This window comes from Schistocerca piceifrons, chromosome 1, assembly GCF_021461385.2.
Source record: "Schistocerca piceifrons isolate TAMUIC-IGC-003096 chromosome 1, iqSchPice1.1, whole genome shotgun sequence".
Lineage (NCBI taxonomy): Eukaryota > Metazoa > Arthropoda > Insecta > Orthoptera > Acrididae > Schistocerca > Schistocerca piceifrons.
In genome coordinates, this window is record NC_060138.1 from 285705059 (window position 1) to 285723680 (window position 18622).

The 18622-nt window shown below is 41.3% G+C and overlaps 1 protein-coding gene across 1 annotated transcript in view; it reads right to left on the minus strand.

Annotated features, from left to right (window-relative positions):
* LOC124712400 (2-oxoglutarate dehydrogenase, mitochondrial-like) overlaps nt 1–18622 on the minus strand; it is a 175755-nt gene that overhangs the window by 78549 nt on the left and 78584 nt on the right. The window contains exons 8-9 of the mRNA XM_047242730.1: nt 13933–14070; nt 9989–10169 (exon numbers count right to left, since the gene is read on the minus strand). Coding sequence (XP_047098686.1) covers nt 9989–10169; nt 13933–14070 — 319 coding nt within the window. The remainder of the gene's footprint in view (nt 1–9988; nt 10170–13932; nt 14071–18622) is intronic.

Here is an 18622-nt window from a genome sequence, read left to right on the forward strand (position 1 = left end):
TGTAAGATGCAGTTTTCGTGGGAAGACAGCCCTTAGCAACAGCAGGATGGACTCATTCCTGGTCCTGACAAGTGGGAGAAACAAAATAGTCTCCCCAGAAAATTATGTTTCGTACCAGAGAGATTGACCACAAAATTGCTACATACCAAAACAGCGCAATTGGGCTAGGTTTAGCAGTGGGATTGCATCTACAAGCAAACATGTGATGAGTCAAATATGTCATACTGAATAGCCTTTTTGTGATACTTCTAACCTGTACAGAATGGAAATATGCCTGTATCAGTGTGGATGCGCAATTTAGTATATGATGAGTGAGTCACTGGGTTAGATCACCATAAATATAGAACATACGAGACAAGATTAACATCCTTCAATACTTATTTATGTAGATCAATGAAGTTTTTATAGGAATAATTTTCTGTATTACTTAAACTGACTGTGTATGATGGAGGAAGTCATATATATTCTCATACTTTTTGTACCATATGATAATACGCACTTTGTACTTTATTGTAAAATAACGATGTAACTAATTTTCTTGCATCACTCCCTATCATCACACGGAAATTCTTTTAATAAATTTTTAAACAATGCTGTGATGATTGTAGAAGGGAACAAATAAAGCAATTTTTTTCTCAAAGTATTAAGTATGTGTTTCTTAAAAAAATCCAAGCAAAACTGTGCTGTCGCTGTATCTTGGCCAGTTTAGGATGAATAGTAATGAGGCTACGCTATTGTTTTCGATATACCACCTCAGGTACCTTATTCATCATCTACAATGACTGCAGATCTTTATAAACTTTTAGATCACACAGACTGTTACAGATGTGTAGGCAGGGCTTACAAGTTACTTTAAACATAGTAAATGTAGAAATCTAGACACTATGTAGGACAGCACGATGCATTTATAAAAAGGCATATATGATGCTTGTTGTAATAGGTGAGTTTGGTTGTAGAGCTCTGGCTGCAAACTAAAAAAATCAATCCAGTGTAAAAAAAATTGTCCATATTATTGATAAGAAATACGTGTGGTTTCGAGTACAAAACACACATGTTGCACTTTTGTTTTAACTTGATTGTTCCATAGCAGTAACAATAGACACATGGTTCAGGTATTTACGATACTGGCATAATTTGCACATTAATCAGCATTTGTCGAAAAGCTTAGTTTGATCTTTGAACAATGCATCATTGCTATTATTGGATGCAACTATTCTCAGGCTTTAAGTCAGAAGCCGGCCGCTGTGACCGAGCGGTTCTAGGCGCTTCAGTCTGGAACCACACGACCGCTACGGTCGCAGGTTCGAATCCTGCTTCGGGCATGGATGTGTGTGATGTCCTTAGGTTAGTTAGGTTTAAGTAGTTCTAAGTTCTAGGAGACTGATGACGTCAGATGTTAAGTCCCATAGTGCTCAGGGCCATTTTTAAGTCAGAACCTTTTCATATATCTCTCTCCCTGTAACAACAATGTGAAGTTATGTCTATAGACATTGGTTGTAGTGATTCGAGAACTTTTGCGTAAGTTCTAGAACCACTCGGCCTTCTACCGTTTCGAACACACGATATTTTAGATATGAGTGCGAGAAAGTGGAATCCTACCTACTGTGAGTGACATGTTTGTGTGTGCCGGTTGGAAATGAGTAACGAGTAGAATGTAGACGCGCAGTCGGACTGCACAGACAAGTACTTGTCGGTCGATACATGAAAGTTAAGTGAAAGTGGACAGAAGAACCATGGAGTGTTTATGCAGTTCTGTACTAATTGTTATAGTAATGTGAGTAGTTGAAAAAGAACCATTAAAAACCATTTGTCTTAGCCTTGTTGAAGGGAAGAAGTGTATTCTGTTTCATGTTGAAAATGGACATGGTTATTATGCCAACCTTCCCTTACATATAAATTAACTTTGTTTCTGACGTTTGGAGACACGAGATACTTAGTAACCCATATTTATTTATGTGAAGAGTGGGATTTTGCAAAATGTCTGAAGTTCAAATATACACCATTGGTTGAATCAATTGAAACTTTATACGTCTACTTATTTTTATAAGTAGCTAAAGTCTTGAGAAATTCCTGTAACTAGCAACATACGTCGGAGAAGAAGAGCAAGAGAGTTTGCAGCGGCAGGCTAACCAGCAAGGAAGGTCGGCCGAACATCTCAAGTAAGTCATCTCGTTAAGGAAGTGCAAGTTTTCAAACATACTTCAACACTTTAAGTCGTCCAAACCGTTAGGATGTGGCGACCAGTGTGAAAGGACAGAAGAAAACAGGAATTTCGAGACGAAAACGAGAGAAAAAGCTATCATGTGTTGCCAACCGGGCATAATAAGGAGAAAATCTCGACGTATTAGACCAAGAAGAAATACACCTAGAACAGTCCGTCCTAGAAGATTCAGTGCGGGGAGTATACAGCTCTCACACGCATCGCGAGGACGCAGACGCGGAATCCAATATCCGACGCTGCCGGCACCAGTTGCTGTTCACCGGTGCTGACCTGCTTCCACACCTACGCAGCGAGAACTCTACGTCGGAAGAGCGTGAAACAAAACTTAATTACTGTAATAAGAAGTGTGACAGAATACTGTGGAGTGAACCTTTACTGTGTATTTAGTATAATTACAATTAGAATTAAATGCTTACAAGGTCTGAAGCCCATAGGAGTATGGATAACGTACAGCAAGTCGAGTAAACTTCAGAACCATCCTTGGCAATGAAAGTTAGCAAAGAAAGACCTTACTGGTCTGAGTTAGTAAATCTGATCAAAATTTTAAATTCTAAACTAATGGCCAGAGTAAAACTTCAAATGCTCAAAATGAAACTCTAAGTGAAGAGCTAGGTTTAGTACATTCTAGTTTAAATGCTCAGAGTGAAATTCTAAAGCTGTGGCCGAGCGCTTTTAGGCGCTTCAGTCTGGAACCGCGTGACCGCTACGGTCGCAGGTTCGAATCCTGCCTCGGGCATGGATGTGTGTGATGTCCTTAGGTTAGTTAGGTTTAAGTAGTTCTAAGTCTAGGGGACTGATGACCTCAGATGTTAAGTCCCACAGTGCTTAGAGCCATCTGAACCATTTTTTGAAGTTCTACATAACCAGAGTGAAACCTTAAATAGTCAAGCAACCAATGCAGGTTTGTTAAGTGCCAAAGTTGAGTCAACTGCTGACTACATTTCAGTGTGTGTAAAAGTTACTGATTCATGTCCGAAGGTGGTGATTCTAAAACATAGCTTTAAAACCATGAAATCATTGGGTTATCTTGCAGTTTTTATTAAAATTTCATGCCATCCGAAGCTTGGAATAGGACTGATAGCAGTGTTATTTAGCGTGTTTTAACATAATGTGAGTACATACATCGTGTCTGATGGTAGAAAATGTAGGCATCTGTTTTAGAAACATAAACCCAATGGGCTTCCTTCATTTTGCTAAAATTCCTTGTCATTTTAAACTCAGAATAATTATTTTGGACTGGTGGCAGTGTAATTTAGCGTGTTTTCAGTGTAAGACATCTTCATGTCTGACAGTGGCAATTGCAGACACTTGTTTTAAAACATAAAATCAGGTTTTCGTACAGGGGGTGGTGCCTGATCCTGTGCTGCTGGGGCTTCATGATGTTGAATCTTTTACTACAGTGTACAGAACGCAAGTGGTAATTAGGATGCTTAGATAAGTGGGTGAAAGGGAATCAGTAGGAGATCTGGCAGCCATGCAGACTGTTCCAGCTCTGTCTTTGCACCAGTACTCTTTCTAATCTACACATGCAGAACATTATAGCTTATCTCTACACTCACACTTTACACATGATATGCGAGAATTTCTGTAGAATCTGTGGGCACATTGAAGGCCCGAACATGACAAATGCCAGATGCTTCCAATATCTATAACTTGGATACCACTAAAAATAGACTATATGTTTAAATAGAGCGAACCTTCTGTTAATGCATGTTTACTTCCTCTTATAACTCTGTGTATAGGATTTTAAGAGGTCTTGACAGACAAACCTACTTAGGAGTACCATTAATTGTCTAAAGCTTGAAGTCAGTCATAAATTTTCCCACACAAATACCATGTGGTAATAGCACAAATATAGATAATAGTTCTTCAGAAAATTTAAAGTAAATCAGGGTCTACTTATCTCATCATAATGAATTATTACACTACAGCGCACATTACTGTTCATAAAAAGAACAACAGTGATGTACAACATGGCACAATACACACTTAGGTAAAGTAAAATAAATATTCATTGGTGTGGATTTCATAGGGAAAGACCGTGGCTGAATATGACAAAATATTATTAAATAACTGTTAGACTGATACAAAGTCAGAATACATTTATAAAAGTTCTGGAATACTAGTAGGCCCTAAGTGATCTCTAGGAATGCTTATGAAATATAAACGACATCGTAATACAGTTACAAAATAAGATCTCTTAGCGCGTTTGGTATATCTGAAATCAGCACTTCACATGACACAAAGCATGCACCTTATCGACATGTGGAGGCTTGCGTGCCCCTACGATACAAGAGCTGTACTGCATTTGCAACAAGAACAGAAAAATATCTGAAGAGAGGCAGTAGCCTTTTCAGTAGCTACAGAGGCGACAGTCTGGATGGTTGACTGACGTGTACTTGTAACATTAACCAAGATGAACTTGTTATGTTGCCATTGTGAACGACTGTAAGCAAAGCCGAAACTGTAGCCGTTATATTTCCTGCTGACATGCAGATATACCGTATTGCTTAACGATGGTGGCATCCTCTTGGGTAAAATATCGAGGAAGTAAAATAGTCCCTAATTTGGATCTCCAGGTGGGGACAATAGAACTCTAAAAACAAAACTGACATTCTGCGAGCCGAAGCGTGAAATGTTAGATTCCCTAATCGGATAGGCAAGTTAGAGATTTTATAAAGAGAAACATTTGGGTTGAAGTTAGATTAAAGTGAATTAGGTCTGAGTATAGGGTTATCAACACAAAATCAAATACGCGTAATGTACGGGTAGGTCTGATAATGAATGAGTAAACAGGAATGTAGAAGGAAAGAAGATTGGGTTTAATGTCCCGTCGACATCGATGTCATTTGAGACAGAGCACAAGTTCGGATTCTCTCAAGGATGAGGAAGGAAACCAGCTCTGCTCTTTCAAAGGAACCATCCCGCCATCTGCCTGGAATGATTTAGGGAAATCACGGTAAAGAAGCAAACACACACTGTAAAAGTACACAATTACATACTGACTAGCTCTGCAGATGAAGAAGGGACTGAAAGAATATACTATGAGATGAAAGAAATTATTCAGATAGTTAAAGGAGACGAATATCTAGTTGTGGTGGGGGACTGGAATTCTATAGTAGGAAAAGGAAGAGAAGAAAAATAGTAGGAGCAAATGGATTGGGTGAAAAGGAATAAAATAGAAAAGCTGCATGCTAGACTGACGCGCGGAGCGTAATTTAATCATTGCTTATACTTTGTTTACGAAACATGAAAAAGGTTGTATGCATCGGAGAGACCTGGAGATGCTAGAAGATTTTAGGCAGATTACATAATGGTAAGATTGGGATTTCGAAACTAGATTTTAAACTGGAAAGCATTTTCAGTGGTATATGTAGACTCTGGCCATAGCTCATTTCGTTTTTCTGCAGATCAAAACTGAAGAAATTGCAGAAGAGTAGGAAGTTAAGGAGGTGGGACTTGCATAAGTTATAAGAACCTGAGACTCTCGAGAAATTCAGAGAGATCGTTAAGGAACGATTAATTGAGTCTGGGTAAGGAATGCTACAGAAGATGAATGGGTAGCTTCAAGAAATAAAGTAGTAAAGGCAGGAGGGGATCAGATAGGAGTAGTAATCCTTAAATAACACGCGAAATACTTACGTTAAGTGATGAAGGAAAAAATATTAAATATAAACAATCTGGTAAAAGAGAATACAGAGGTCTAACAAATGAGACTGTCGGGAACTGCAAAACGGCAAAACAGTATTGGTTAGACGCTTGCATAACTAAAGGGAACATAGCTGCCTACAAAAAAATTAAAGAGATTTTTGGAGAAAAAAGAAGAACCTGTATGAATATTAATTGCTCAGATGGGAAGTTGGCATTAAGCCAAGAAGGGACACTGAAAGGTGGAAGGACTGTATAGAAGGGCTGTATATGGGAAACGAACTTGAAGCAATGCTATAGAAAGGAAAGAGGAAGTAGAAGAAGATGAGATGGAAGATACGATACTGCGAGAAGAATTTAATAGGGCACTGTAAGATCTAAGTCAAAGCAAGGCGCATTCCCACTGAATTATTGAGACAAAAATTCCCACCTGGTGCGCAAGAAGGTGAAGCACCCTTACACTGCAAGAAGAATGTAATAATTCTTATTCCAAAGCTGGTAGGAGCTGACAGGTTTGAATATTACCAGACCATCAATTTGATAAGAAATGGATGTAAAATACCGACATGAAATATTTACAGATGAGTGGAAAAAACTGGTAGAAGCTGAACTTGGGGTAGGTTAGTTTGTGTTGCTGGTAGAAGCTGACCTTGAGGTAGGTTAGTTTGGGTTCCAGAGAAATGTAGGAATGTCTGAGGCAACTTGATCCTACGAATTATCTTAGAAAATACACTGAAGAAAGACAAACTTTCGTTTATACCATCTGCAGATTGAGAGAAAGCATTTGAAATTCGTTGACTGAAATACACTCTTCAAAATTCTGAACGTTAGAGGGACAAAATATAGGGGGTGATAAGTTATCTACAAGTAGTACAGAAAGCAGACTTCAGTTGCATGAGTTGAAGAACATGAAAGACAGGGGATGAGTGAAAAGGGAGTGAGTTATTCAATCTGTACATTGAGCAAGCAATAAAGGAAACCAATAAGAAATTTGGAGATGGAATTTAAGTTCAGGGAGAAGAAATAATTTTTGAGGTCTGTCGATGATATTGTAAATTTATAATAAGCGCAAACGATTTGGAACAGCAGATGAATGGCAAGTAGAATGTCTTGAAAGGTAGAACATAAAATGAACATCAAGAAAAGCAAAACGAGGGTTGTGGAAGGTACTCAAATTAAATCAGACGATGTTGAGGGAATTAGATTAGGAAAGGAGAAACTGTAAATAGTAGATTAATTATGCTACTTGGACAGAAAAATAACTGATGAGGCATATGAGGATGTAAAATGGGGGACTGGAAATAGTAAGAAAAGCGATTCTGAAGAAGAGAAATTTGTCAACATCGAATATAAATTTTAGTGTTATCGAGTCTTTTTTGGAAGTATTTGTCTGGAGTGAAGGCTTATACGAAAGATAAACGTGGTCGATAAGCAGTTCAGACAAGAAGAGAATCGAAGCTTTCGAAATGTATGCTGCATGTAAGAATGCTGAGGATTAAGCGAGCAAATCAAATAATTAACAAGGGCATACGGAAACGAATTGGGAAGAAAGAAAAGATGGCACAACTTGACTAAAAGAAGAGACTGGTTAATAGGGCGCATGCGGAGGCCTCAAGAAATCATCAGTTTAGTAGCAGAAGACAGTGTAGCGGGAAGCTCTGAAGTGGGAGACCAACACTTGGCTGTAGTAAGCAGATTCAAATGGGTGTAGGTTGCAGTAGTTATGCAGAGTTGAAGCGGATTGCCACATACAGTTACCATGAAACCAGTCTTCAGACTGAAGATGACAACAGTGTCGGAGGTAGCAATGTGTTGCACGATTCTTCTGGAAACGTACTTTTAGAAACATCAACAGTAAATCTTTCCATGGTGCACAATGCCTCTGTTGTAGCGTCTGCCACTGCAGTTTGTTCAGCAACTCCGCAATTGTCTCTCGTCTAGTAACCGATCCCGTGAAGAAAGTTGCCACTCTACGTTGGATCTTCTCCAACTCTTCTATTTATCCTACTCGGTAAGGGTCTCAAGCTGATGAAAAATACTCAAGAATCGGTTGAACGCGTGTTTTGAAAGGCACTTCTTTCGTGGATGAATTACATTTCCATCATATTATGCCAATGAATCTCAGTCTGACTTTTGCTTTGTCTACTATTTGTTTATTTGATAATGTACTTTAGGTCATTGTGGATGATCATCCTAGACATTTTGCGAGAGTTACTGTTCTGGTGATTTGCCACCAATAGTAGTGTGTTTCTTGTTCATTACATTCATTTACGTTTGGATCAGCTGCCAGTCCCTACACCAGTGTCGATCTTCCGCAGGTGATCCAACATTTTATTCGTCTTGTTATGTTGAAACTTTACTGTAGACAACAGCATCGTCTGCAAAAAGCGTCACCGAGCTGACGCGGTTGCCTGCTAGACCATTCAGGCACGTTGGAACCAGTAATGGTTCTTCGGATACTCCATGAAGTTACACAATTGGCTATTAAAATTGCTGCACCACGAAGATGACGTTCTACAGACGCGAAATTTAACCGACAGGAAGAAGATGCTGTGATATGCAAATGATCAGCTTTTCAGAGCATTCACACAAGGTTGGCGCCGGTGGCGACTCCTACAACGTGCTGACATAAGGAAAGTTCCCAACCGATTTCTCATACACAAACAGCAGTTGACCGGCGTTGTCTGGTGAGACGTTGTTGTGATGCCTCGTGTAAGGAGGAGAAATGCGTACCATCACGTTTCAGACTTTGATAAAGGTAGGATTGTAGACTATCGCGATTGCGGTTTATCGTATCGCGACATTGCTGCTCGCGTTTGTCGAGACCCAATGACTGTTAATAGAATATGGAATCGGTGGGTCCAGGAGGGTAATACGGAACGCCGTGCTGGATCCCAACGGCCTCGTATCACTAGCAGTCGAGATGACAGGCATCTTATCCGCATGGCTGTAACGGATCGTGCAGCCACGTCTCGATCCCTGAGTCAACAGATGGGGACGTTTGCAAGACAACAACCATCTGCACGAACAGTTCGACGACGTTTGCAGCAGCATTGACTATCAGCTCGGAGACCATGGCTGCGGTTACCCTTGACGCTGCATCACAGACAGGAGCGGCTGCGATGGTGTACTCAACGACGAACCTGGGTGCACGAATGGCAAAACGTCATTTTTTCGGATGAATCCAGATTGTGTTTACAGCATCGTGATGGTCGCATCCGTGTTTGGCGACATCGCGATGAACGCAGATTGGAAGCGTGTATTCGTCATCGCCATACTAACGTATCACCCGGCGTGATGGTATGGGGTGCCATTGGTTACACGTCTCGGTCACCTCTCGTTCGCACTGACGGCACTTTGAACAGTGGTAGTTACATTTCAGATGTGTTACGACCCGTGGCTCTACGCTTCATTCGATCCCTGCGAAACCCTACATTTCAGCAGGATAATGCACGACTGCGTTATGCATGTCCTGTACGGGCCTTTCTGGATACAGAAAATGTTCGACTGCTGCCCTGGCCAGCACATTCTCCAGATCTCTCACCAACTGAACACGTCTGGTCAATGGTGGCCGAGCAACTGGCTCGTCCCAATACGCCAGTCACTACTGTTGATGAACTGTGCTATCGTGTTGAAGCTGCATAGGCAGCTGTACCTGTGCACGACATCCATGCTCTGTTTGACTCAATGCCCAGGCGTATCAAGGCCGTTATTACGGCCAGACGTGGTTGTTCTGGGTACTGATTTCTCAGGATCTATGCACCCAAATTGCGTGAAAATGTAATTACATGTCAGTTCTAGTACAATATATTTGTCCAATGAATACCCGTTTATCATCTGCATTTCTTCTTGGTGTAGCAATTTTAATGGCCAGTAGTGTACCTCTACATCTCTCGATTTTACCCTGTTAATAATGACGCACTGTGTTTTGTCTCTTACAAAGTTCTGAATGCTGTCAGGAATCTGGTTCAATGCTGGGTAAGCTCGTATTTTGTTCAGTAAAAGAAACTCAAGGGACTTCATGAAATAGGACGCCTTTTTTTCAAGTGAATTTCGCAACATCTCTGTTTGATTTTTATCGAGGAGATTTTCGTTGTGGAGAAGTGCTGCTGTCGCTACCTGTGTGTGGAGCTGCATGCCGGCGGGCGGCGTGAGCACGGCCTCTGCCACGGCCTGCAGCACGTCGGCGCGCAGCCCCGTCACGGGGAAGGCGAACGGCGCACACGCCTCGGCGGGAGGCTGGCGCGGCGCCGGCAGGTCGCTCCAGTCCTGCAGCCGGTGGCTCGTCTCGCGCTGCGCCCTGCCACACACGTTACACCTGTCAGACCAGCCGGCGCCGTAATGCCGACACTCGAGTACTAGTTGGGCCACGTCAATTTATGAGCTATGCATCATTATCTGCCGCGCCTGTTTGCTCCTCCTGCGGCTACTGCCTTTGCCAGAGTCGATATCCAGAGAAAAGAAGTCCCTCTAGTCTGGAGGGAATGAGCTGGACTGTGCCTAATCATCCTAAATGCGTTGCGGAGAAGGCCTAAGAGGCAGACTCAAGGTCGAATGAATTTTCCATAATAACAGTGTCTCCAAGCAACTCTTGGAAAATAAATGTGTGGGAGCCCTAGCATAATGCAGTATTTTGCAGTGAAGTGATTACCGCGAGAGGAAAAGAGCCAATAAAATTGGTTGCATGCAGCTACTGAGTCTGACTGGCTGGAAGGCCCGAATGTTAAATAATTTATAGGAGTGGTCAAGAGTTCATGAAATCGGGGAGTCGGCCGTCCGGGGTGGCCGAGTGGTTCTAGGCGCTACAGTCTGGAACCACGCGACCGCTACGGTCGCAGGTTCGAATCCTGCCTCGGGCATGAATGTGTGTGATGTCCAGGTTAGTTAGGTTTAAGTAGTTCTAAGTTCTAGGGGACTGATGACCTCAGATGTTAAGTCCCATAGTGCTCAGAGGCATTTGAACCATTTTTTCGGGGAGTCGACAGACAGCTCACATGGGTGTAGACGGCGTTTTGTGCCCTTAGGTGCAGAGGAAGTGTTCTAAAGTGTGTTTCTCTAGTCAGTCGCTGCTGATCCTGAGCCATCATCTCAGTTGCTCGAATGGTCGGCAAAAATGTTAACCTTAAGTTTAGTAAGGATTAGTAGGTCGAGTCACCTCTTGTGTTAACTAACGCACATAACCCGGAGATTTTCCGACACGTGGAATTGTCTCAGCATCTGACCGGTCCAGTCACCATTTAAAAGAAAGAGAGCTGAAAGGGAATGAAATCACACTTACAATCAACGATTCGTATTGCTTAGGTAACATTGAGGTCAGTGGCACTATTCAAGCTGATGAAATTAATCAGTCAATTTATGCTTTAAGATCAAATTTTCCCAGCCAACTGAAACCATCGATTGTTCATCTGAGTTGAGGACCATCAAACGGGGGGAGCAGGGCCCATCTCTGTCTTCTTCAATGCCACAACAGCCCAATGCTTGCCTCATCCTTGTCTTTCTTGCTTCTTTTGTCATTTGCTGAGCAGCTAACTCTGCTTCATGTACACGAAGCTCATCCAGTTCCTACAGTCCTTTAGCTGTGTTCTGTCCAAATCTTACCCCTAACTCCTCCAGAACCTTAAATCTTTCATAGTTCCCACAATTAAAAGTTATTACAGAATCAGACACTGATAAATTTAGAGTCATAAGGCCAACAAATACATTTTTTGGCACACGGCACCACACAACATTACTGAATGGTTCAAATGGCTCTGAGCACTATGGGACTTAACATCTGAGGTCATCAATCCCCTAGAACTTACAACTACTTAAGCCTAACTAACCTAAGGATATCACACACATCCATGCCCGAGGGAGGATTCGAACATGCGACCGTTGTGGTCGCGTGGTTCCAGACTGAAGCGCCTAGAACCGCTCGGCTACAGCGGCCGGCCATTATTGAAGAACTCATTCACATTCTGGGTCTTCCCATGTAAACACTTCTTTAGTAGCTCAGGATTTGCCAAATCTCTGTAAGTAGGTTTGATTACCTCCATTGCTGCCAAAGGAAGAGAATGTTTAGGTGGACATTCATACAGGGTGTCAAAAAATTCAGCTTGCCTATATTTACAACAAGTGTTTGGTGGAGGTGGTCACAAAGCATAACATGGCTTTTCATCGGTTGATATTGGAAGAAAGAAAGTACTCTACACAGCTCTTTTCATCTTCCATAAATTGTCACAGTTATCTCTAATGGCCTTCCCATAATATTCCCGAAACTCATCAACTACAAAAATAGACTATAATCACACTACTTTCAACGAAATCTAGTATCAGAAACAAGGACTGATTTGTTTATTCGTAATGCCAACTTTTGAAACGTAGCGGTAGGCACGAAACAAAGCAGTTCAAAGCCTTCTAGGCTGTGTAATTCCCAAGATATGACTGCTCAACCGTGGCAGTATATGCGTAGCCGCGAAATTTGACAGTCACATGTCAACATTTAAAATATTATTTGAAGGTCTCACAATTGTGTGATTTTAATGTATTATAACCAAAATGTTTAGGAAAGTCCAAAGTACATTGTGGAGTACGAAACAGAAAATGTCAAATTTCAACGAATTTCATGTACAATGAATGCCACTTAAGTTAACAGTTGCGTGCAGCGGAATACAAAGGTGATTTTAGCAGATTGCTTTATACTTATTTACGTGTTTTCACATCAAGTACAGTGATTGCAAATTAAGAGGCATCATATAGAATTTTCGCATCCAATAGCAACAAAATTTAAGTGCTCCGTAGTTGACATGGAGAACTGTGGACTTCGCTAGGTGGGTTGTTCTTTATTGACAAGCGTACGGGAACCTATAAGAAACATGCTCCTCTGATGAAGTTAATGGAGATGATACGCTACTAAAGATGAAAAATAAACAAATACCTTCAGTGCTGGTAAAGCAGGTAATCTTGAGGTTTTGTGAATTCTTCTGGTATGCTATCAGTTTCAGGCGTTTGCTTGAAAATTTCTTGTAGAGAAACTGTCTAACATGAATATGCTCCAGTTCTCATCACAATCCCAGCAGCTCTACAATGAGAATCACAACTTTTTTCTACAAAAGCAGTCACCGGAAGGCTAACATCATCGCTACTGTAAATTTTAATGTTAATGGTATTCTAGCAAATGTAATGAAACGATGTTTTCATGCGTTCTATATGTATTATGGTAACAAACAAAGACAACATAAGGGCGTTTTACTAGGAAATCAGAATATGAACAGAATCCTTTTTTTCTTCTTTTTACTCAAGCGCCACTATGAAGCATAAAGACGAGGATTCAGCATTCTGTCAATGATGAGGACATTAGAGACCCAACACAACGTTAGGGAACGATAGGGAAAGAAATCAGCCGTATCCTTTAAAAGGAACCACCCCAGCATTTGCCTTAAAGTATGTAGGGAAACCACGACAAAGCTAAATCTAGACTACCAGACGAGGACTTGAGCGGCCTCCCCGTGTGTTACATCTGCGTCACCACACGCGCTGATTTAGTAGGAGGAGGCGTAGTCAGTGAGCCAGGTTGTCGATGGGGACTCGCAGTTGCGATGCCAGTTTGCTGCTCTGCTGTCCTGTTGTATACAACGGCGCAAATAAAAAAAAAACACAAGTGCTACTGTCACAGTTTAATTACGGGATCTGAATTCCATGTTTCGATTATTATTACGGGAACACAGATCACCTGCAACAACGGAATGTCGGACTTATTTTCATCATAACATGGTCACACCCTTCGAAAGAATATGCACGAAATGAGCCCAACAGCGAAAGCATGCGTTCATATATGATTAGAAAAATTATGCCAGCTGAAAAAGAAGACAACTAAAGGAGAAATATTACTCACTGCATTCAAATTAAAGAATATTCCGATAAATTGAGATTTAAAAAAACATATGCATTCAGGATTCGCAAAGCATCGCGATTGTGGATTTTGCGAGACATTTTTATTAGGGAATGTAAGATTCGAAGTTAAGATACATTTCAGTTGCTATCAATCGAAAAAGTAACAGCGGCATTCTAAGTAATAAACTTACCTGGACATTTCCTGTTTGAAAAGTGTGTCGTATTTGCTCCAGATTGCTTCAGCTTCCTCTGCGGTTAGCAGACCTTCTGAAATTAATTTTTCTTGATAGTATTCAGTCACTGGAGCCTTTTCTCGGATCATTTTGTACCTGAAAAGGAACATTTCTCCAAATATAGTATTTCTAACAGGAGTGTAGTTGCAAGGATAATTAGAACAATGAGTTAAATTACGTAAATTTCTGAAAGTTTAAAACTACGAGCGTTGGAACTTAAATAGTGGCAACTATTTATTCGCAACCGATACAAAAGAGTTACATGTTTGCACCTGTTACTGTCCTTCAGAGTAGTCACCAGCGTTGTGTAGAACCGGATGCCAGCGATCTGGAAGGCGTAGTATACCGTTAGCAGAGCCTGTTCTGTTGATGGTGCGAATGGAGCGGTCTACTGCCTATCGAATCTTTGGAAGAGTTCTGAAGCGAATGCCACCGTCAATGCACAGTATTACTGTTCGTTTTTGGAGCATCACCTGCTACCAGCTTTGCGAAAGAAGCGGCGACACTTTCTGCGCAACCCACCCATCATTTTGCACGACAATGTGTGGGCGCATACAGCGCAAGCTGTGGCTGCTCTGTTCGATCGATGGGACTGGGAAGTACTGTACCATTCACCATACTCTCCGGACTGAAGTCCTTGTGGCTTTGATTTGATTCCGAAGATGAAGGAACCACTTCGTGGCATTCGCTTCAGAACTGTTCCAGAAATTCGACAGGCACTAGACAGCTCCATTCGCACCACCAACAGAATAGGCTCTGCTAACGGTATACTACTTCTTCCACATCGCTGGCGACGGATTCTACACAACGCTGGTGACTACTTTGTAGGACAGTAACAGGTGCAAACATGTAACTCTTTTGTATCGTTTGTGAATAAATAGTTGCCACTACTTAAGTTCCAACCCTCGCATAGAAACCAGGAAACAAATCTATTTCCTTACACATTGCGGGTTGTTGTTGTGGTGGTCTTCAGTCCAGAGACTGATTTGATGCAGCTCTCCATGCCACTCTACCCTCATCTCCGAATAACTACTGCAACCTACATCCTTCTGAAACTGCTTAACGTATTCATCTCTTCGTCTCCATCTACGATTTTTAACCTCCAGGTTCCCTCCAACATTAAATTGGTGATCCCTTGATGCCTCAGAACGTGTCCTACAAATCGATCACTTCTTCTAGTCGAGTTGTGACACAAATTCCTCTTGATCCCAATTCCATTCAGTACCTGCTCAAAAGTTACGTGCTCTACCCATCTAATCTTCAGCATTCTTCTAAACACCACATTACGAAAGCTTCTATTCTCTCCTTGTCTACACTGTTTATCGTATATGTTTCGCTTCCATACATGGCTACACTCCATACAAACACTTTCAGAAAAGACTTTCTGACACTTAAATCTATACTCGATGTTAAAAAATTTCTCTTCTTCAGAAACGCTTTCCTTGCCATTGGCAGTCTACATTTTTGGAACTCTACTTCAACCATCATCAGTTATTTTACTCCCCAAGTAGCAAAACTCATTTATGCTTTAAGTGTCTCATTTCCTAATCTAATTCCCTCAGAAGCACCTGATTTAATTCGACTACATTCCATTATCCTCGTTTTGCTTTTGTTAATGTTCATTTTATATCCTCTTTTCAATACACTGTACATTCCGTTCAACTGCTGCTCCAGGTCCTTTGCTGTCTCTGACAGAATTACATTGCTGTCGGCAAACCTCAAAGTTTTTATTTTTTCTCCATGGATTTTAATTTTTACTCCAAATTTTTCTTTTGTTTCCTTTACTGCTTGCTCAATATATAGATTGAGTAACATCAGGGATAGGCTACAACCCTGTCTCACTCCCTTCTCAACCACTGCTTCCCTTTCATGCTCCTCAACTCTTATAAGTGCAGTCTGGTTTCTGTAGAAACTGTAAATAGGCTTAAGATCTCTGTATCTGACCTCCTCCCGTCCGCAGCTCGTGGTCGTGCGGTAGCGCTCTCGCTTCCCGCGCCCGGGTTCCCGGGTTCGATTCCCGGCGGGGTCAGGGATTTTCTCTGCCTCGTGATGACTGGGTGTTGTGTGATATCCTTAGGTTAGTTAGGTTTAAGTAGTTCTAAGTTCTAGGGGACTGATGACCATAGATGTTAAGTCCCATAGTGCTCAGAGCCATTTGAACCATCTTTTTTTTTTTTTTACCCCTCCCACCCTCAGAATCTGAAAGAGAGTATTTCATTCAACATTGTCAAAATCTTTTTCTAAGTATACAAATGATAGAAACATGGATTTGCCTTTCTTTAATCTATCTTCTAAGATAGGTTGTAGGGTCAGTACTGTCTCACGTGTTCTTCCCCAAGTTTGGCTTCTACCAGTTTTTCCATTCGTTTGTAAAGAATTCGTGTCAGTATTTTGCAGCCGCGACTTATTAAACTAATAGTTCGGTAATTTTCACATCTGTTAACAACTGCTTTCTTTAGGATTGGAATTATTATATTTTTCTTGAGCTCTGACGGTATTTCGCCTGTCTCATACATCTTGCTCACCTGTGGAAGGCTATGAGTAGTTCTGATGGAATATTGTCTACTCCAGGGACCTTGTTCCGACTTAGGTCTTTCAGTGCTCTGTCAAACTCTTCACGCAGCATCATTTCATCTTCACCCACGTCCTCTTCCATTTCCATAATATTGCCCTCGAGTACATCCCCCTTGTTCAGACACCCTGTATACTGCTTCCACCTTTCTGCTTTCCCTTCTTTGCTTAGAACCGGTTTTCCATCTGAGCCCTTGATATTCATACAAGTGTTTCTCTTGTCTCCAAAGATCTCTATAATTTTCCTGTAGGCAACATCTATCTTACCCCTAGTGATATATCTACTTCCACATCCTTACATTTGTCCTCTAGCCATCCTTGCGTGGCCATTTTGCTCTCCCTTTCGATCTCATTTTTAAGACGTTTGTACTCCTTTTCGCCTGCTTCATTTACTGCATTTTTATAATTTCTCCTTTCATCAATTAAATTCAATATCTCTTCTGTTAACCAAGGATTTGAACTAGCCCTTGTCTTTTTCCTACTTGATTCTCTCCTGTCTTTACTATTTCATCTCTCAAAGCTACCTATTCTTCTTCTACTGTATTTCTTTCCTCCGTTCTTGTCAACCGTTCCCTAGTGCTCTCTCTGAGACACTCTACCACCTCTGGTTATTTCATTTTATCCAGGTCCGATCCCCTTTAATTCCTACCATTTTGCAGTTTCTTCAGTTTTAATCTACAGTTCATAACCAATAGATTGTGGTCAGAGTCCACATCTACCCCTGGAAATGTCTTACAATTTAAAATCTGGTTCTCAAATCTCTGTCTCACAATTATATAGCTTATCTGAAGCCTTCCTGTGTCTCCTGGCCTTTTTTCATAATTCTGAAACCAATTGTTAGCTATGATTAAGTTGTGCTTTGTGCAAAATTCTACCAGGCGGCTTCCTCTTTTATGCCTCACCCCGCAGTCCATATTCACCTACCACTTTTCCTTCTCTTCCTTTTCCTACAATCGAGTTCCAGTCCCCCATGACTATTAAACTTTAGTCTTCCTTAACTATCTGAATAATTTCTTTTATTGCATCATACATTTCTTCAATCTCTTCATCATCTGCGGAGCTAGTTGGCGTATAAGCTTATACTACCATGGTAGGGGTGGGCTTCGTGTCTATCTTGGCTACAGTAATGAATTCAGTATGCTGTTCGAAGTAGTTTATCCACGTTCCTATTTTTTATTCATTATTAAACCAACTCCTGCGTTACCCTTATTTGACTTTGTATTTTTAAACCTGTGTTCACCTGACCAGAAGTCTTGTTCCTCCTGCCACCGATCTTCACTAATTCGCAATATATATAGCTTTAATCTATCTATCCATTTCCCTTTTTGCGGGTAATGATCTTAAATGTTTAGAAAGGTGTATACGTCCGGACGCTATGGCCGAGCGGTTCTAGGCGCTTCAGTCGGAATCGCGCTGCTGCTACGGTCGCAGGTTCGAATCCTGCCTCGGGCATGGATGTGTGTGATGGCCTTAGGTTAGTTAGGTTCAAGTAGTTCTAAGTTCTAGGGGACTGATGACCTCAGACGTTAAGTCCCATAGTGCTCAGAGCCATTTAAACCATTTTAAAGGTGTATACGAGATCGGAGACAGATGTTGGCAGACTGTAGTTTTGCGTACGGTAGTGCCTGGATAGCTGAGTCGTTAAGAGCGTTTTCCGTGAAGGACTAGACTCTAAATCATCGCACGAAAAGATCAAATTCCGCATCACCTCTACCGGCGGAATATGTTCTTTTTGATGAAAACAGAATTCTGTTTTGTTGGATATTGGATTTTATGTTAAAAATCCCTCAAGGTTTGTCTCATTTCTTCTATTTGCGGACAGAAAGTGCTATTCTGATAAGAGGAATAGGCCACGTCTTGCTGAAAACTTGTAAAGCACTTTGACTGGCAGGGCTATTACCGTACAAGTAACCTTTTACAGAAGGGGCACTTTCATTTTTGCTTTTGGTGATGAGGTGTGAATCTCTACATTCAGATGTCGTCAAATAGTTGAGGATAAACACATTACATACAACTGCCCTGTCACACTTTACAGTTCAGTCTTGCGAAGAATGTTCGATCATTTGCACGGTGCTTC